The sequence below is a fragment of the Triticum urartu genome, chromosome 4A (assembly GCF_056163025.1).
Source record: "Triticum urartu cultivar PI428250 chromosome 4A, HENAU_Tu73, whole genome shotgun sequence".
Lineage (NCBI taxonomy): Eukaryota > Viridiplantae > Streptophyta > Magnoliopsida > Poales > Poaceae > Triticum > Triticum urartu.
Genome location: NC_141876.1, coordinates 535,336,590 through 535,356,751, shown reverse-complemented (window position 1 = coordinate 535,356,751; position 20,162 = coordinate 535,336,590). Strand labels below are relative to the sequence as shown.

General features: G+C 47.9%; 2 protein-coding genes across 2 annotated transcripts; one reads left to right on the top strand and one right to left on the bottom strand.

The window, feature by feature from the left end:
• Positions 1-6,513: 6,513 nt before the first annotated feature.
• On the top strand, positions 6,514-10,829 carry FH6 (formin homolog 6). The gene is made up of 4 exons (XM_048716174.2): positions 6,514-8,487; positions 8,579-8,781; positions 9,446-9,687; positions 9,819-10,829. The coding sequence occupies exons 1-4, from the start codon at positions 7,034-7,036 to the stop codon at positions 10,593-10,595; spliced, it is 2,676 nt and encodes an 891-aa protein (XP_048572131.2). The 5' UTR covers positions 6,514-7,033; the 3' UTR covers positions 10,596-10,829.
• Positions 10,830-11,746: 917 nt separating this feature from the next.
• On the bottom strand, positions 11,747-19,808 carry LOC125552573 (Ubiquitin system component Cue protein). The gene is made up of 9 exons (XM_087518807.1): positions 19,317-19,808; positions 17,098-17,257; positions 16,916-16,977; positions 16,736-16,830; positions 16,479-16,592; positions 15,953-16,015; positions 15,311-15,408; positions 14,798-15,228; positions 11,747-13,804 (listed from the first exon to the last, which is right to left on the bottom strand). The coding sequence occupies exons 1-9, from the start codon at positions 19,696-19,698 to the stop codon at positions 12,144-12,146; spliced, it is 3,066 nt and encodes a 1,021-aa protein (XP_087374933.1). The 5' UTR covers positions 19,699-19,808; the 3' UTR covers positions 11,747-12,143.
• Between the last annotated feature and the right edge of the window lie 354 nt (positions 19,809-20,162).

Below are 20,162 nucleotides of genomic sequence, written 5' to 3'. Positions count from 1 at the left end.
TTTCTGTTCTAGTAGCTGTAAAGACACTGTAGTTTCTTTTAACAGAAATCAGAGAGTAGCTCTCTTTATATATATAAGGCTACACAAAAGAATTTATATTCCACTCATGTCTAGTTCGAAAAGAAGGCGTCATTCTTGTCCAAGAGAAGGCGAATCCGGAGGATCCAGCTCCACTGCTCACCGCACTCCCCAATCGACCAATTGCGTGAAGTTTGACAGCCTTCCTAATCCAGTTATCCTCGCTCGATTCCTCACGCACCGTCCCGTGCTTCCTTGGTCGTAATCTTGAAGAGCTCCGGCACATATTTCCGCCAACCATTTTTCTTTCACTTTTGCTAACTCGCTCTTGCCATTCTATCCCCACTGGCCGCAATGACACCTGTATATTTTCCCGCCAACAGCGATGAGAAAGGAGTCGGCACCGTGGAGCCAAGCCCAGAAAATGGTCCCTCTATACAAGAAGAGAATTCCTTATTTGGCCCTTTTTTAAAATTTGCTTCCCTTTTTGACCCTCAAAAATATATTTTTCCCTTTTTGACACTCAATTTTCATTTTGTTCCTTCATGACACTTCCTTCAGTTTTGGACTTCACAATGTTATGTTTAACGTGAAAATACCGTTTTACCCCTGGTGTATTATGTGACCAAAATTATTTTTTACAAGTCAAAAGCAGTGGTAATGTGATATGTTCTGTCTTGACTACATGAGCAAATGAAAAAAAAATCTACAATTTTACCACCGCGTAACGGATATGAATCAAATCATGCTCGAGTTCATATATCACATCTTCGGATCCCTCGGCGTGGCCAGCGGCCGCCAAGACAGAGTCCGCGTTCGGCGCTGCTCCCTGATGTCTCACGTCAAGAACTCGGCTCCCAGAATACACAGGTGAGCAGCTCGTCTTGTCGCGTCACACACCCACACAAACTAAAATACAACAGCAGCTAGCACACGCACCCTGCGCGAGCGGCAGCACACACACCCAGCGCGAGCTGCAACACACACAAGCACACATCACAAACGCACGACACGCGGCAGCACACAGACTAGCACACATCACACACGCACACGGAAGCACACGCGTTGCATGCCCTAGCGCTAAAAACATGCACAACGACGAGCATGAAGACCCTTCTCCGCCACTGCGCCACCATGGCCGTCGAGGCCGAGAACGCACGACCCTTCTCCGTTGCGCTACCATGGCCGTCTATGGCTGCTGCAGGTCTGTGGCCCTCCTCCGTCGCCCCTGCATGGCCGCCCGACGCCGATACCGTATGGCCCAAGGCCGCTGCCCCGCCATGACCCTCCTCCACCTTTGCTCCATGGCCGCCCGACGCCGCGCTGCACAGTCCGCTGTCCGCCGTTAATCCGCAGCAACAGCATCGGTCTTGCACTCCGATATATTGCACCATCACTCTCTCAGCCTCGCGCCGCCGCCGTTTGCCTCGTACAATTACCACACCATAGTTGAGAGAAAGAAGATGCGTTGGAGATTTTTTTTACCAATGAGCTAAAGGAGGGGTAAAAACGACCTTTCATGTTGCACTTCACGGTGTTGGTGGTCAAAACTGACAGAAGTGTCATGAAAGGAACAAAACAAAATTTAAGTGTCAAAAAGAGAAAAATATATTTTTAAAGGCCAAAAAAAAAGCAAATTTTAAGAAAGAATCAAATAAGGAATTCTCTCCTATACAAGACCCGGGGCCTTGAGACGTAGTATATCGAGCCAAACCCAAAGAGCATCGACCAGCAGACAGCGACTTGGCGTCCAGCTCCGGTTCCCTCACGGCACTGGTGTCAGTAGTGCCACCGCGCCAGCAGAATTGCCCTGCCCGGATCCGGATCCGCGTATTTTTAAAACAAAAATGCGTGGAACTCCACGACAGCCAGCGGCGTGCATAGCCTGACCGATGCGGCCGCGCAGCACAAGCTGCCAGACGTGCCTATTCCAGCCCGATCGATGCGGCCGCTCGCACGGGTTCGCAGATCCCTAGCTGCCACGTCTGTGTCCGCTGTCCGGTGAAGAGTGAAGGCGACACCTCCCGGCTTCCCGGTACAAGCCAGAGCCCGCCTGATGGGCCACCGACACTTGTGTGTCCTGTGTTCCGTCGGCCTACTGCCGACACGAGCTGCCATAGTACCACCATGTAGCAAGAATCAATGCAGGATTTTTTTAACATTAGTACAGACACAAGCGCTCATACGCATACATACACCCATCTCTATGAATGTACACACGCACACCTTATTCTTATGAACATCTTCGAAAGACTAAGCCGTCATATCATCTTGAGATTTACGGAAGTCATCGTAGTCACCTCGTCGACGGGAACATCTTCTTACTCTGAATTCGCATCGCCGAAAATCCTGAAATAATCCAGGAATAAATGCGAACACCAAGATTTAAACCCTGATGGGCTGAAAATACCACAGTCTCCTTCTAACCATCCAACCATAGATTGGTTCGCAATCAATGCAGGATTTGTGATACGAAGCTCGCTCTGTTTTGTTCCATCCCCAATAAAACCATCCGTCTCCGCATGCGCCCGCGTCGCTCATTTGTCCGAACATATTGCTCTTTTTTTGGTTCTGATTCTGTGCTTGCAGAAGGGCCGAACAAGATGGGTCTTTCGGGTCGTGCCAAATTGCGACGATCTAGCGCCCGTTTAAAGTATTCTTCGTTTCGTGGTCCCTGGACGGTTGAGCATCATTAGTAGCACAGTTAACCTGGCGCGCCGCAGTGTAAAATAAGTGATTAACGGGGCCTACGTGTCTCATAGCACGCGCCATCGAATGACTGCGCCCGGAGCGTCCCATACTTTACCGACCACGATCATAAGCCATGCACAGCCTCTCTCTCCATTCTTAACCTTCTGCACGACCTTGCCACTCAGTAGCGTCTAATGAAAACACCGTATATCCACGAATAAATGTATACCAGCTCCGCTCCACTCCTCCATGAATGCGAAATGGTGCCCGTGTTGAAATAGAATATAGACCCGATCGACATGGCCGGCGACTTGCCACGGGAAGCACAAAATGCTTAACCAGACCCAGAGCACAAACAACATTGCATGCATTGTTAAACAAGAGGAGCAAGAGAAGAATAAATTAAGTCAGTCAAATAGCCATGCAGATAACCGAACCTTGCTGAGGCATGTCAGGCATTACTAGTACTACAAAACTTGTTTCGCCAAGCAAAGAATCTTCGGATAAGGGAGCGAGCTTGAAGGTGCAAATTTGATCTGTGGATGAAATCAAATCACAGAATGAATTGTTCGTGAAATTATTTCACACGGCTGATCTTTTTGTGTGACGCCCAACACGAAGGCGCCACACTACACTGTGCAACGCCTCACAGATAGGCGTTACACGCCTGGCCAGCGTTGCACCCCAAACTGCTTAAAAATTGCGAAGTCATTGTGCAGAGCCTAAGAGCTAGGCGCTGTACTACAAAATGAAGCAACCACTAATGCAACGCCTAGAAGCTATAGTGTGACGCCTAGCTCTCAGGCGCTGCACACTGATTTAGTAATTTTTGGATCACACGGGTGCGACGCTGGCCAGGCGTGCAGCGCCTATCTGTGAGGCGTTGCACAATGTAATGTGGCGCCTTTGTGTCGGGCGTCACATAAAAAGGTCAGCCGTATGAAATAGTTTCACATGCAATTCATTCTGTGATTTGATTTCGTTCATAGGTTAAATTTATCAATTTTGTCGCTTGAAGGCAGGCCGTGTAGTGTAGTTTTCCTTATCTTTTCGAATTCGTGGGACTTGTAGTTGCTTCATTGTCAGGTATGGTCGACCGCCTCCCCATTCTCCATGCACGCACGGCCGGATCTACACTACGCAGTCCTGTATGCGATTCTGTACATAGAGTATACTAGTAGTATATATATACTGTATCGGCAAAGGGTTTTCCAAAGCAGGGTAGACACACGCACACTGTTGTGTTGCGCGCTCCGGGATCGGGTCCACGTGACAGGCGACGCGCCAAAGCAGATGCTTGACGTGCTCATTATACAACTCCACATGCGGGCCCCGGCCATGGCCATGCATGCATGCATGCACGTGGGACCCACCGCACACCTCTGCCATAGTCTAATCTCCTGTACTGTGCTACTACTATAGTGCTACTACTACGTGTGATCATTCATTTATGCATGACATGCACACGGCAGGAGACACGCACCCCCACTGTGAGCCGCTTTGGCCTAAAGCTAATTGCACTGATGGAGAAGGAAAGCAAGGCACTTAAGCAAAGTATTTGAAGATCCCACCCCGCCCCGTTCCCAGCTACCCCTGCCCTGCCCAGGGGATGAAATGATGGAGACGGCCGATCATACAAGCGAAAAAGCGGGAGCCTACTAACTTCGTAAGGAGGAAAAGAAACTTCACTACTAAAGCAGCAGCAGCAGCAATGCATCCAGCATTTCCTGGAACCTAAAGGCCTCTCCATTAAAAATTCAGGTAATGAAGCCACTTAAAATGCGGTGCAATTTTTTTAAAGGCCGAAGGCACATATTAAGTAGCCAGACCCTTGAAAAACACACTTACAGACCCGCAAAAAGTAACACTTACAGAAATTGAAAAGTAGGAACCAACAGTGCTAACATGGTGGTTACGAGGTCACTGGTATTCCTAGCACACCAACAAAGATCAAACGATATAGGTTTGACGCTTTGATGTCTCGTGAATACGGATTATCCTTTCAATGAAAGGTGACGTTTTCATCGATAGCGTGACGCTCGTGGTGGCTTCGTCAATCTTCAAGCTCTGCAAATTAGACCCGGTCTTCAATAGGCTTGTGTGAGTGTGCATCTACGATGTAATCGGTGTTGCTAAAAAAAGATTGAAAATTACATCCAAAGCCTTGAGGGGGGTGTCAAAGTCTTCTTCCTCCTATATCTACAGGCCGTCCCATGAGCAAAGTGTTACCGCAACTCACTCTCCATGGTAGTGGAGGAAACTTGGTTAAACCCAGTAGCATGTAGAAGCACCATCCGAAAAGTCATCCATGTAGACCTGAAGTCATCGGAAATGTGCAGGTCGAGGAAACATCACCTTTAAAGGGCTATATTTATGGTAGTAGGCCCACTTCACCAAGCTCTACCATTGTTCAGCCCAATCATAGTAAAAATCTAAGTTTGACCGGGAAAGAAGTGTTGATCACGTCTCTATGTCATGTTTTAAGCTTCCTAGAGGTTTGTTTGAACACCTTAATATGATGACCAGAAAATTTGGGTGGAGGAGCAAGCAAGGACAACGTAAACCTAGTTGGGATTCCTGCGAAGCAATGACTCAACCTATGGCTATTGTTGGGGGGGGGGGGGGGGGTCGGCTTCAAGGACTTCGACCTTTTTAACATGCCCTTGCAAACCATGAAAGCACGATGCGTCCTGCACTCAAGGTCGGTCCGCTAGGTTATCGACGGGCTGAGGAAGAAAGTAAAATATTGGCCCCGATTATATAAACATGGAAATGATAATCAATATATATTACCAACAACCACTTAAAGTCGAGAGGCTCTAGCACTAGCGGAAGATTTGTCTCTCCAGAAGATGATCAATGCGTCATAATCTAACCAAATTGTTGAAAATATTTCTCAGTAGGAACATATTATTCAATCGTAAAGGTGATAATAGCTCGAAAGTCAGGGTTCATCGATTGCGCCTATAGTTTTGAAGGAGATTCTACCTTTGAAACTCACACCCTAGCTAAGTTTTCTCATCTTTGGATCAAGGACACCATGTTTGGCTAGGCCAAACTCATGATCACATGTGTATTCCCCTTATTATCTCTTATGATCAATAAAGTTTGGCAGACCATTCTAAAAAAAATTAGGACCCCAATAAATTCCAAACGCTCGGATTTTAAGCATTTCATCCCGAAGAGTTTTTCATGGCAACTTTAGTTGACACGAGGTGGCAACTTTAGTTGTTAAGACATGGCAACTTTGTCCCAATTCGGTATTTTGCCAGAAAATTGACATGTTTGCAAACCTCGTGTGAACTGAAGTTGCCATGAAAAACGTTCGATTGCCATGCTTAAAATCCGAACGTTCGGGATCATTTTTGAAAAATTAATACCTTCAGCGGGACCTACTTGGTAAGGAGAAAAGGAAACTTCACTGGTATAAATAAATCCTAAAAAGGAAAACTTCACTAGTAAAGCAGCAAACCAGTGCAGGGTGGCAACCTGACCCAGCGATCCGTGCACCCAGCGTTTGCCGGAATCAAAAAGGCCTCTCCGTCCATTGACAACGTTATATGAATGGATCAAGGTAATGAAGCCAGTCAAAAGAAGCTACTAGTACTAAATTAAAACGGGGTGCGCGCTCTTAATCGGCAAGGCCCACATGGTCTTTACTCTCACAAAGATACTAGAAGTACTATTACTGATGTACTGTGCCACCATTTGTTGATATGGAGTAGAGCTGGCCTGTCGGTACGCAAAGTATCGTGCTTGTGTGGAATATTTTCCTTTCCTTTACCTTGCGCGGCGGGCGTACCAACCTACCAAAAACCGTATTATAATCCACCAAAACCTCCTAAACGCGGCGCGAAATCCCCATTCCGATCAAAGTTCTTGTACATTAGCACCTGCACACCAACCTTTGGGATGGCAGGGAAAAGAGGTTTAGATCCACAGCACGCATTTGTTTTTCGTTCATAGTGGGATGCCAAAGCAGAGACGCGAAGAAAAGAAAAGCGGCGAGGAAAAGAAGCAAAAGAGAAGCCAACGCAAAGCAGATTCGGGCCGTCGGGGGCGCCACGTACGTATGGAGATTGCTACCAGACCGTTGCTGATCCCCGCCCATGGTGGCGATCGCATATGGTAGTACATCTCCGAAGCCAGCCGCCCGCCCGAAAATGGCGGCGTCTTCTCTCTCCTCGTCTTCACACTCTCTCCCCTCCCGGTCTGTCTTTCTCTCACTCTAGAAAGCGGGACCGAAGCTGCGCTCTGGCTCTGGCTTTGGCTTTTATCTTCTTCTTCTTGTGCGTGCGTGCTCTCCGCTCGCGCCGCCCGCCAAATGCCTCCCGCCATCGCGCTGCTGCTCGCGCAGCTGGTGCTGTGCGGGTGCCTCTCGCCGGCGGTGTCTGCCGCCGCCGTCGTCCCCAGGCGGGTGCTGCACCAGCCGCTGTTTCCCATTGAGTGGACTCCGCCCCCGTCGCCGCCGCCTCCGCCCGCGCCGGACTTCACCTCCGACCCCAGCCCTCCCGTGGCCACGCCCGACGCCCCTCCCGTGGCGACGCCCGATGCCCCTCCCGGCGACTTCTTCCCTCCCGCACCGCCGGTGTCCAGTGATGGTGGTGGCGGCGGTACGGCTTCGTCCCCCCCGAACACCGTCACCGCCGACGTCTCCACCCCGCCCTCTCCCACCGCTGCCGGCCACGGCCCCAAGAAGGCGACCATAGTGGCGGCCGGGGCGGCCGCCGCCGCCGGGGTCGCGCTGCTCGGCTTCGCCTGCGCGTTCCTCATCACCGGCCGCGCCCGCCGCCGCTGCGACTCGCAGAAGCTGCTCGGCCCCGACGGCGGGCCGGCGCTCCGCCGCACGGCCCCCTCCGCCGCCGACTTCCTCTACGTCGGCACGGTGGAGCCCACCACGCCCGCGCACCAGCGCGGGCCCACCAGCGCCGATCTCGCCGGCTCCCCGTACCGCAAGCTGCGGAACGAGCGCGCGCGCCGCGCGGTGTGCCGCGACGAGGCCACCGACCACCCGAGCCCGGAGCTCCGGCCGCTCCCGCCGCTGCGGCGCGCCACCACCATGGGCTCCTCCGACGAGGACGCGTACTACACGCCGCGGCAGCGCTCGGGGGGCTCCGGCTCGGGCGCCGGCGGCGGGGCCGGCAGCGGCGTGTACGGCGAGACGTGGAGCGAGGCGAGCGCGTCCAGCCCGCCCACCACCACCACGGCTTCCCGCCGCAGCCTCCCCAGCATGACCAGCGACTTCTTTCCCCCGGTCGCCGCCATCGCCGCGCTCCCGCCGCCCCCACGGTCCCGCCGCACGCGCACGCCCCCGCGCACGCGCTTCTCCACTGGCTCCACCCCCGACGTCAAGCAGGCAATCTCGCCATCCCCGCGGCCGGTGCAACCCTCCAACCCACCTCCACGTCCACCACCACCACCTCCTCCTCCTCCTCCACCACCACCGACAGCGCCGCCCAAGTCCAACGCAGCTCCAAGGCCCCCTCCTCCACCACCACCGCCACCGATGGCGTCAACTAACAGCCTCCCCCCAAAGACGGGGGAGCCGACATCCAGGCGCCGGTTGCTGAAGCCGCTGCCGCCGGAAGGGCCCCGCATTGCCATGCCGATGCCGATCACGGCGGCGGCAGCGGCGGAGAACAACGGGAGCACGTCGATGCGGGCGGAGGACGACGCGGCCGGCGGCCTGCCGAAGCTGAAGCCGCTGCACTGGGACAAGGTGCGGGCGACCTCCGACCGCGCCATGGTCTGGGACCAGCTCAAGTCAAGCTCATTCCAGTTGAGACCCTGCTCACACTCACAATAAAAGCTTGATCCGTTTATGCCGGTGGTCTCCGAACTGTGCGTGATGTCGAGGCGTCTCTTTCAGGTTGGACGAGGACATGATCGAGGCGCTCTTCATGAACAACTCCATGCCCGCCGCGCCGCCGAGGGACACCGGGAGGAAGCCCGCCGCGCCGGCGTTCAGGCAGGAGGAGAGGGTGCTCGACCCCAAGAAAGCGCAGAACATCGCCATCTTGTTGCGCGCCTTGAATGTCACGCGTGAGGAGGTCTCGGACGCGCTCCTGGACGGTGAGTGTTCGTGCTGCAACCAGTGTGATAATTTTGAGCTCATTTTTCATCTGGTTAGCATTCGCAAAATTGAACCAGCTTTTTTCTGCTCTTCTTTAGCTAAGAAATACTCTATAAGACGTTTATTGACATTGTAATAGAGTCAAAAAAACAACTTATATTAAGTTACAGGGGGAGTATGATTCTATTTTGTTTGCAAACCTTAAATTGAGGAGTTATGTTTGATTGTGATTAGGTATCTAGCATAAGGACTAAGGATGCTTTGGTTGGTAGGATGCTCTTTTCATCTGATTTTGTGATTCACGTTTTGCTTTCAAATGAGGTTCAGATTTGCAGCTCAATAGTGACAGGTCTTAAGAATTAACAGAAATTCTGGTTCTTGATAATAAAACCTCAACAGAATATACAAGGACTTGAAATCAATAGGGGGAGAAAATGGCTGGACCAATCCTTTTCTAGTAGGAAGGCTGTGAACATCCGGCTAGCGTCCTCTCACTCCACTTCCAAAGTCCAACACCCAAAATTTGCTCTCTGAATCAAACGTTCACCCTGATTTATACACATAATCGTTTTCGTACTTTTCAGTGGAGTGTTGTGCTGTTCACATCATTTCTCTGTATAGCATGTCCACTAACTACACTATTTGGTCTCCACATTTGAACAGGCAATGCTGAATGTTTAGGCAGTGAGCTTTTGGAAACGTTAGTCAAGATGGCACCTACGAAAGAGGAGGAGGTCAAACTGCGGGATTACAGTGGCGACCTATCGAAGCTGGGAACCGCGGAACGCTTTCTCAAGACTGTGCTGGATATACCTTTCGCCTTCAAAAGAGTCGACGCTATGCTGTACCGAGCCAATTTCGAGACTGAGATAAATTACCTAAGGAAGTCTTTTGAAACGCTAGAGGTATGCTAGTTTTTGAATCCTACTATTGTCATTTTTAATAACGCACATCCTTTGACTTGAGTATCAAACATCAATATTCATATTCAGCTACTACACATGTGGTTAGCTCACATTTCTTCACTTGTTTTCAGGCAGCTTGTGAAGATCTTAGGGGTAGCAGGTTGTTCCTAAAACTCCTTGAAGCAGTGCTGAGGACCGGGAATCGGATGAATGTCGGCACGAACCGGGGCGAGGCTAAGGCCTTTAAGCTTGACACCCTCCTCAAGCTCGCAGACGTCAAGGGAGCTGATGGCAAAACCACGCTGCTGCACTTTGTTGTCCAAGAAATGATCCGATCGGAAGACGCGAAATCTGAAAAGGAAAACACCACGGCCACCAGCTCCAAAGATAAAGGCCTGAAGGTTGTGTGCGGGCTGAGCAGCGAGCTCGGAAACGTCAAGAAGGCGGCTTCCATGGACTTCGATGTTCTGCACGGCTACGTCAGCAAGCTCGAGACGGGCCTCGAGAAGATCAAGTCGGTGTTGCAGCTCGAGAGGCAGTGCACGCAGGGCCAGAGGTTCTTCATCGCAATGCAGGGCTTTCTGAAGGAGGCCGACAAGGAGATCGAGATAGTGAGAGGCGAGGAGAAGCGGGCTCTGGGGAGGGTGAAAGACATCACCGACTACTTCCACGGGGACGCCGCGAAGGAGGAGGCGCACCCTCTGAGGATATTCATGGTGGTGAGGGACTTCCTCTCGATGTTGGATCACGTCTGCAGGGAGGTTGGCCGGATGCAGCAGGACAGAACCGTCGTCGGGTCGGCGAGGTCGTTCCGTGTCTCGACGACAGCCCCATTGCCGGTCCTAAGCTTGTATGGCCAACGGCGGCAGAACAACTCCGACGACGATGATGATAGCATGTCGTCGTAGGAGAGGGGGTTGGGGGAGGAGGGGTGGTGAAGATGCAGAATGAATTTTGCAATGGACATAGCACATATGGACTGTGATAGCTTTAGCAGCCGCGGCAAATGTATGATAGTGATAAGTAAGCACATATTTAACCTCGGGACGACCAAGGTTAGGAGAGATCGGGGTGTATACGTTTGGAACATGTGGAATTTTTTGTACAAAAGAAGAATAATGACAAGAAGGTCTTCCTCTTTCCGTTGGGTAGTTTTCAATGTAGAAATAGGCTGCTTCACTAGTTATCTAGCAGCAGTTACACATGGCCGCACCATTTCTTATGTATAATTATGTTGATTCATGTAGTGGGGGACTAGTGGTGTAACCTGGAAATAGTTTTTCAGATGACCGCTAAATTTCTGTCTGCGCAAATAATCAGGAACAACCCAAAATTAACCTCTTTTTTATCAGAACAGCTGTAGGTTTCCTCTTTCAAATTTCTCATGCGCTTGGAAGAACAGCAAATCTATCAGCCATACCTTGGATGGATATGCTTTATATATCACTTGAAAAGCGCTAGTACTAGGCCATCCTTCCTTCCAGATATCTCTGCAAGTAACAGAAAGGCGAAAAGGGGAACCGTCACCATGTATACGATTTAACTGTAAAAAAGCATGGTCAAGGTAAAGGATGAGAGCATGGCATGCCAGCGACGCCACCGCCACCATCATCTCCTCCATTGCCGGCAGCAGGCTTTTTCATCTGTAGTCTGTACTGCACAGGTGAGGCGATCGATGGAGATCACTTGAGCATGCCCTCTTTGCGTAGAGATAAAGAAAGCACCGGGGGCATAACTAGGGCGAAAGTATGTCGCTAACCTTTTTCTCCCAGGCGAATGATGATTCCAAGCTTCACGAGCCTGCCTTCCTTCATTCCTTCCTGTAGAGTAGAATGGAGACGTGATGGAAGTGAATGAGCGAAGCAAAGGGCGTGGCATCATCAAGGATGGATGGCTCCTTGGTGACGCCATGATTGTCGCCCTTGCCTTCATAATTCTCCTCTGGAGACGCCATGGCCTCGGCCACTGTCAAGCATACTGCATTTTAGAAAGGAAGTGTACCCGTTTCTGTGCCGTAAAAACTAAGGGATGAGGTTCCCAACAACAACGATTTTCAGTCTACATTCAAAAGAAGAGAAAGCATTTCCAGTTTCTGTGACCCATTGCGGCCACACATTCACACACCATCCAATACAAAACATAACATGTTCGGCACACAGCACTAGGCCACATGGATTTGTTGGACCAACATAAACCTTTCAAGTACCAAAAATGCAGCACGGTTCCTTGCGCGACCAAGCTACTTCATGGTAATTCACCTTTAAGAATTCTCACATTTCATACAACGTCTTTCTCAAAGCAAAAAAAAAAAGTATCTATGGGGGCTGCAGCTGCATGTTGTGTATCAATGTAATTGGAACAACCAAAATACATGCTTGGCTTCTGTGAACATCATCTGTCCCTCAAAACCACTTGGACGAATTTACACTTCCTGCTGAACTTCAGACGGTGGTGAGCTAAAGCCCTGTCATTCCTTGCATATGCTTCCTCAGCGCCTGATCCCTCCGGTTATGATTCCGGCCGCCTCTCCTTCCGCCGCCTCCACGGGGGCCTGGCCCTCCTCGAGCGAAACCTTGTGCTGCATTACCATCTTCATTGTCCTCCACTGGATCGTCATGGTTCCTGTCCCATCTTCTTGCACCACGACCAAAACCTTGCTGGCCATGGTTATTCACTTCTGGCCTATTGTCCTCGTCCCTGTCCCCTCTTCTTCCACCACGACCGAAACCTTGCTGGCCATGGTTATTCCCTTCTGGCCTGTTGTCCTCGTCCCTGTCCCCCCTTCTTGCGCCACGACCAAAACCTTGCTGGGGATTAGGATGGTTGTTTACCTCTGGCCGGTTGTCCTCCTCCCTGGCCCCTCTTCTTGCGCCACGACCAAAACCTTGCTGGTTGTTCATTTCTGGCCGGTTGTCCTCATCCCTGGTCCCTCTTCTTGCACCACGGCCAAAACCTTGCTGACCATCGTTTACCTCTGGTAGGTTGCCATGGTTCCTGCCCCCTCTTCTTCCATCACGGCCAAAACTTTGTGGGCCACTAGAATTCTCATTCTCCTCCGCTGGGATACCCTGATCCCAGCCACCTCTTCTGCCCCTGCCCCGACCACGGGGATTCGAGCCTCCTCTGCTGAAGCTGTTTGCATGACCACCCTCCTCTTCCTCCACAACTCTATGTTGCCTGTTGGGAACTCCCATAGGTAAATTTCCACCAATAGGTAAATTTCCACCACGACCAAGACCATGAATTGTATCTTTCTGAGTATTGTTTAAGACTGCCGCCTCTCGAGCATTTGATACAGCAACTGAACCAGCAACCTTGTAGCTGTAGTTCTTCCCGTCCTTGACATAAAACTGTGGCTTCTTCTGTGAAGCCCAACGTGGGCCACTGGAGGAACCCTCAGCATCATTGGCGCCCTCTGCTTCCTCGTAACTTGACTCCGCCACGCTGAAGCCAAGATCATCAAACGAGTCATCATACTCATCCTCGTACTCATACTGGGAATCAAGGACAGCTGACTTAACAGCATCTTTGGCTTTTTGCGAGTCTAGAACTGCGTAGTTGGGCAGATCATCATTGGTCTTCCTTGTAAATCTACCTTGTGGAACTGATGATACAGATGAGGCAGGAGCCTTGGATGCTGATGAAACTGAAGATAAATATGAGATAGGAGCCTTGGATGCTGATGAGACTGAAGAAGATTGGGCTTCAACTTTATGGGGTTTATTTGCAATATCAGGAATAGTTTCCACTAGTACGCCTTTGCCTTTATCTTTCGCAACACTAGGTGCAGATTGTTGTTGTGGCATCTCTTGTAACGAGGTATCTAAAGCTAGAAGATCCTGATGAAGTGTTCCATCTAGTATCCTTTGGATAACTTCCTCAGGGTTCTGGTTGTAGGCTTCCAAGCAAGCGGCAAGGAAACCTTTCCCATAATGAGGAAGAAGGTCCCTTATCTGACTAATCTTGGACTCAATGACAGCAGCTTCCTCATTCTTCTGTTGAAGTTCACCACCATGGGAAGATATTGGCAAATCAGGGACACTATTCCAAGAAGTGACAGTGGATCCGCACAGACGTGATATGAACTGGAACTGCTCATCCTCCATGTATATCCATCCTGTTAAGGATTAGCAGGAACACATGGAATGCATCAATAGAGAGTGTTTGGCATCAAAAGGAATATGATAAATAAAACTTTGAATCATACGAATGTGGCATGTACATCAACCGAACAATTCTGCCAGGCTTGTAACACTTTCACATGACAAAATCTATAGGAAACCAAAACAAGTGCTTTCTTATGAAGTCAATAACTCAAAAGTACCAAATGATAGGAACACAGATAGAGGTGCTGCACTTGATTAGTACTTCCTCCGTCCAGGTTTATTGGGCCAGTCTTATTTTGTGCCAAACTTTGACCGTCTATATGACCCACAAAATGAGGTATATAGTACAAAAGGTAAACTATTGGATTTGTATTTGGAAGAGGTTTTCCACGATATAATTTGGTGACATATGGTTCATATTTCATAAGTTAAATTTATGGTCAAAGTTGACCCAAAATACGAGGGAGCCTAATAAATCTGGATGGAGAAAGTACGTAGGTAACACTGTTGGTGCCTTAACTGGGGCAAAAACAGTGGAAGCCATCAAAAACTGGTAAGTATGACAAACTCCTACAGGATGAAGGTATTTCAGCAAGCTTGGAAAACATTTCCTTTTGACACTGAATTTCATTCTTCCTATTCTGACATTGACTGAGAGCATTCTACTATCTCAAACTAGAATGGCACCAAACAATATAAGCCTATTAACTGTGTTAACTCACACACAGACATGCGATAAGTACTGTGACAGCACACCAACAAGATAAACGAATTCAGTACACATATGCAAGAGATCAGTATATGGGGCAATAAAACCTTATATTACTTCTCCAAATAAATCTACAAAATCTCATGCTATTTCTGAAAGAAACAAAACTAATGATGTCGAGATAATTCTGACTGAAATTTTGACACAATAAGTACAGGGGGGGCAAAAGGTTGTGCGGAACTTTACAAACATAAGACGCTAAGCAAGCATTTAGTTGAGAAATTTGATCAATTACCTTTGTTCCGAATATCGCCAATCCGGCTCATCAACTGAAATTCCTTTTGAAGAGCTTGCAGAAACGTCTTTCCAGGATTCCCTTTAGAAGAGTAAGTAGCTTCTCTATTGATATCCTTGAGTATTTGAACTATTATTTCTCCCCTGATCATAGGATCTTCGACTTTAGCTGGAAACATCTTAGTAGATGCTTGGACATCCTCCTCCTTAAGTTGATCATTTAAATAGCAGAACTCTAATAATCTCCAACCAAATCCAACAGCTCTCTTTGATAGCATTCTTATGCCAAGAACTATGTCATTAAGTATACTTTCAGACGAAGTCTCTCCATTGCTTTGGGAACTGGACATAACTTGAAACCCCTGAAGCAAAGATGGTAACAACAAATCATACAAACTTGCAAGGGTGTTCAACAATTCCTCAACTCGATCCCTGCAAATCAAGTAGTACAAAACCATCAATGCCTAGTTAAGAAACATGCACCAATCATTGGGATGAATGAATAGAAGCTTACCCTCTTTCAAAAGAAGCACATAATGATAATGCAGCAGGCTGGTAAGCATCAGCAAAGGCATCCAGAGTAATAATTGCATCATTAACAAAATCCAGCACCTGAGGGAAATTAAATTCGCACTTAAGCATCAAAGTTAAGCAAAAGAACGACAAATATATCAGAACAAATCTAGAACCCTCTATTCCTAACTAGCTACAACCCACTGCCTGTTTTTCCAAGCCATGCAACCATGCCACATCGGCAAGCCATGCATGTAAGTTATAAGTTACATTATTTGCATTAGCATATCAATGCAGCGCTACCACATCATGTGTACAAGTCATAAGTTAATTTTTCTAATAGGTATTTTGCTCGCTTGGACACAGTATATGGGTTGGGCGCTTGGAGCATACCTATGGAGTTTATCCTTCACATTTTATTCAGGAATGGCACTCTTTTAACTGCAATCTAAAGGTTCTTTCTCTTTTATATATCATTTTGTTATATGCTTCATATTTTTATTGTTTTGAAAGTGTAAATCAAGACCACTCTTATATTTTGTTTTCGTTACTTTTAGTTGTTTCTATAGCACCTAATTAGGCATTTCTTTTAACAAGATAACCACAGAAACGCGCAGGGTATCATCTAGTAGATAAAACTGACCTCCGAGAAATCTTTCTGAAGCTGGGTATGTCCACTGACATTTGGTCCAGGTGAACTGAGCACCTGCAAATCAAATTACAGTTAAGTTGTGTTTATGCAAGTTCTGTAAGATCTATCATAGATTGGCACCATTTCGCTGTAAATGCATGATCTATTCTTTAATTCAATTGTGTTGTTAACATTTTAACCATTTTAAGCAAATGTATCCTCACTCTGAATATAATATATTTTTCCTAAAGAAATTAAAGAAAATGTACAGAAATTCAGAACTGATTTTCGTCATTAGGCGAATGAACAAACTGAAAAACCCTTTTACTAACAGCGCAAATGCACTTCTCAAAAAACTTGATTGAAAACAGAAACAAAAACACTAGCTAAAGGAAATGCTGGTAGTTCTACCATAGGCACAAAGAATTTCTCCCATCAAACTATTGTCTAGATGTTGCTACCTGATAAATGAAGAAAGAAGCCTATATATGGCATCCATCATTAAAAAGTGACCAAAATTCAAGTAAGAAAAAAAGACCTGTAGTGAGTCCATGCATCTGTCCTGCATTGTGTGGAAAATGTCCAGGAATTGGGGAAGGACAGTATTGATGCCATCGAGTAAATTGGGCTGCACAACGATTGCATTTGTAACCTGGAGATATAAAATCATTATTAACTGAAGCATTCATAGCTCATAATAATAATAAATAGCTTGAGGATATAGGAACAACATAAAAATGGAAAACAATAATAGTACCAACAACAAATGAAATGCCTCAGGAACCAGGAACCAACCAGTGAACTTGTCAACTCCCCATTGTCATGCCCATATATAGCACATATATCCAACAACTTTGGTAGATCAAGCAGTTTTTTCTCCTGTAGAAGGGCTACAGGGGTACAAATGATTCCACTCAATTCTGCACTAAAATCAATGAACGCACATAATGATCAAAGAAGTAGTCCCAATCTCACCTGTATGCTCCTTCGCACTAAGGGACTCACCCGGGCCTGATCCAGGATCCTTGTTTGATGATCTAACACACAAACAAGAGACACACCACAACAATTATATGCAACTCTTGATGCCATACACCATCTATGAAAAAGGTTTTACAGATATAAAATCGAAACTTGCGAAATGATAGAAATCTCACATGCGGTAGAGGACCATAAAGACACGGCGGCAAAGCTCAAGCTCCCCAACAACCAAACCAGCAACTGTCCCTTTGGGGCCCCTGTGTGGCAAATCATACCACCGGTGTCTGAATTGTAGGTAACTATCTAGGAATGCATGCAGAGAGGCATTCTGTGCAACTGCAGAAAAAACAACTATAAGTATTAGATGTCACTAACAAAGTTCAGCTGCTTGTAGGCTGTAGCTCTGAGATCTCTTCATAAGTTCTAACTCTAGGAGTGAAAACATTAGACAAATCACAAACAAAAACATGATCATCTCGCAATTTCTCTTGTTGAGCTATCTAGTCGTTAAACTATTGTTTACTGGGACCAGTTCCGGTTAACAATTCTAGAACACAACAGAGAGCCTGGCGTGGTGGTTAAGTACCAATAACCAATACAATACATGCAGTGGCAGAGCTTGATACAAATTGCTTGGGGGGGGGGGGGGCAATGCAAAAACATGAGTATTTAGAGGTGTAAATTGCTATAAATTATCTCATCTAAGCCTCCCACAAAAATTTCCTTCAGAGGTTGGCACAAGGCTGGGGGGGCAGCGGCCCCCCTGGGCCTCAACATAGCTCCGCCAGTGAATACATGTATTCATCAGCTTTATTTTATTACTGTAGATACCCATTCAGAGAAGATGCAAGGAACCACATGCACATAGCTTGATAGCTATCTAGTGTTTGATAGTGAAAAATAAAATTTGGAATTGTTGAACATCTGACTAGTAAACTTACTACTTGAGCCAGTGCAATTCATCTGTGCCAAAGTAAAGTTATATATGCACCACAGACAGCAGTTTTGCTGATATATGGAAGAAATCAATCAAGCATTTAAGATTGCAAACATAGTTCAAAAAGGCGCTATTAGGCGCTCGCCCAGGCGCGCTTAAGCTCTGGGCATTGGCCCTAGGCGCTCAAAAAAGCGGTCGGCCAGGTCCTCCGGTGAGAAATCAGCGTTTCCGGCAAGGAATCACGTTTCTCAGGCGAGAAATCAATCTCCCCGTCGACGATTTGACCTCCCCTGCAAGGATTCATCCTCGTCGACGAGGATTCAACCACTCCGATGACAAATCGACTGATTCCGGCGGGGAAACGAGATTCTCCGGCGAGATATTGAGCTTCACTCGCTGGTTCCCATCGGTGTAAGCAAGGGACAGAGGAAGAGGGAGAGAGGCGGCATCATGCAGCAGGGGAGAGAGGACGAGGGGGAGAGGCGGCGTGAGGAGGAAACCTAGATTTTCTGTCGACTGTGCACCATATTAAAGCTTTAGTAGGAGAATAGGAAGATGGGCCTGTGATTTAATGGGCTAGGCCAGCCCATCTAGCTTATTCCTTCATGCTACAGTACAAGCGCCTAATCACACCTAAGCTAGAAAAGCGCAAGTAGGTGGCCAAACGCATAATTAACGCCTAGCGCTTTCTCGAACTTTGATTGCAAATAAACTTCCAGATCAAGTAGCCAGTACAGATAAGATTTTCAACAACTTAGCTGGGATATTAACTAGATTCCAGACATAATCAGAAATATAACTAAATGCCAACTAACCACTCAATATATCTATATGTGTAAGCCATGAACCAGTTGGTTGAATTGACCACAACACTTCTCCAGATCACAACCCGTTGAGAAGTTTAATATGCATGTTCACAATAGGCAGGAAATATAATATATCATAAGTTAATAAAAATGCAGGCGGTATTTAAAAAATGCCAATCAATTTGTTAAGCAAGCTATCAAAGCTATACTCAGGAAAGCGTGTAACACTCCTGTCAATAAGATATGTACGAGTTCAAGCAGGACTGAATCCTCAATTTAAGCCACCATATGTGCTATACATTCATAAGTCAGTGACAGTATACTAAACTACTAGATCAAAAGTTTGTGATAAGAACCACTACAAATCCCTACAATCAAAGCGCTCAACCATTTATAGTGAATTGTAACCATCTGAATAAGTAGATATTCGCTGTAGTTTCATGCTATATCCATGGCTTAGCAAATTACAGAGACAACAAAATGTATGCATAAGAATTCGCACTAAATTGCATTCGAGCAACTGTTGTAAACCAGACAAGCAAATCGAATGTTGAAAGGCCAAGCTCCCAAGCTTCCGGCTCAGGTTCCCAATCCAAAAACTAAGGTTTATGATTTGCATCCAATGCACATAGGAGTTGTGTTGTATGGTTACCCTGGCGCCAGAACTCGCGAGGCTTGGCACGGAGGAGCGACGCGAGCGCGTCGTTGAGGAGGTCGACGACGGCCTGCGACTCCTGGGCGTCGAGGCCGCCGAGCCCGGCCGCGACCGCCTCGTCGTGCGGCAGGTAGAACACGAACCCATCTGCCGCTCCGCCGCCGCCGCCGCTGCTGCTGCCGGCGCCAGATGCAGACGGGGCGGCCGATGATCGGAGGGCGGTGGTGAGCGGTGGTGGGGGCGAGGGTTTAGGAGCGGAAGGGGCGGCGGATTTGGGGACGTAGCGCTGCTGCGGCGGTGGCTGCTGTCTCGGCCCGGGGTTGGGAGGGCGGCGCTGGTAGGAGGGTTTGGATTGGTGGGCGGGCGGCGCCGACGACATGGCTGGATCGGGGGGAGGAGGAGATGCCTTCGGTAACGGCGTTGGACTGGGGAAGGCTTGATGAGAGGGGAAAAGTCAGTAGCCGTCTCGATTCAGGGGGGCACTCCCGGAATTTGGAACCAGGAAGCTCTCTTGCGAGTTTGCGACCCATATCTGCTTACCTGTTTTAATTTACAGAATTGCCCTAGTCTAAAAAATGAGTGCATATAAAAAATCTGAGTGTGGTATTGTTTGATCTTTGTCGATTTTACTTGTTATAAACACATTACAATCACAGTAGATGCTTATAAACATATGTCACTGGGTTATCTTCCCTCACTTGCCATGACATACACGGTGTTTGGACCAACCCGTCACCCACTCACATCACCATCCTCTCTCTCACGCACGCCCTTATCTCCTCCAACCAAAACCCAACCTTTTTGTGGCGGCAGCGATGGTCGTGACGACCTATAGAGACGCGC

Coding starts and splice junctions, on each gene's coding strand:
- FH6 (XM_048716174.2), top strand. CDS start 7,034: ATGCCTCCCGCCATCGCGCTGCTGCTCGCGCAGCTGGTGCTGTGCGGG. Junction 8,488..8,578: donor CTCAAGTCAAGCTCATTCCA/GTTGAGACCCTG, acceptor CGTCTCTTTCAG/GTTGGACGAGGACATGATCG. Junction 9,688..9,818: donor AGTCTTTTGAAACGCTAGAG/GTATGCTAGTTT, acceptor ACTTGTTTTCAG/GCAGCTTGTGAAGATCTTAG.
- LOC125552573 (XM_087518807.1), bottom strand. CDS start 19,698: ATGTCGTCGGCGCCGCCCGCCCACCAATCCAAACCCTCCTACCAGCGC. Junction 16,831..16,915: donor TAGTGCGAAGGAGCATACAG/GTGAGATTGGGA, acceptor GTACCCCTGTAG/CCCTTCTACAGGAGAAAAAA. Junction 13,805..14,797: donor TGGCGATATTCGGAACAAAG/GTAATTGATCAA, acceptor AATCCTTAACAG/GATGGATATACATGGAGGAT.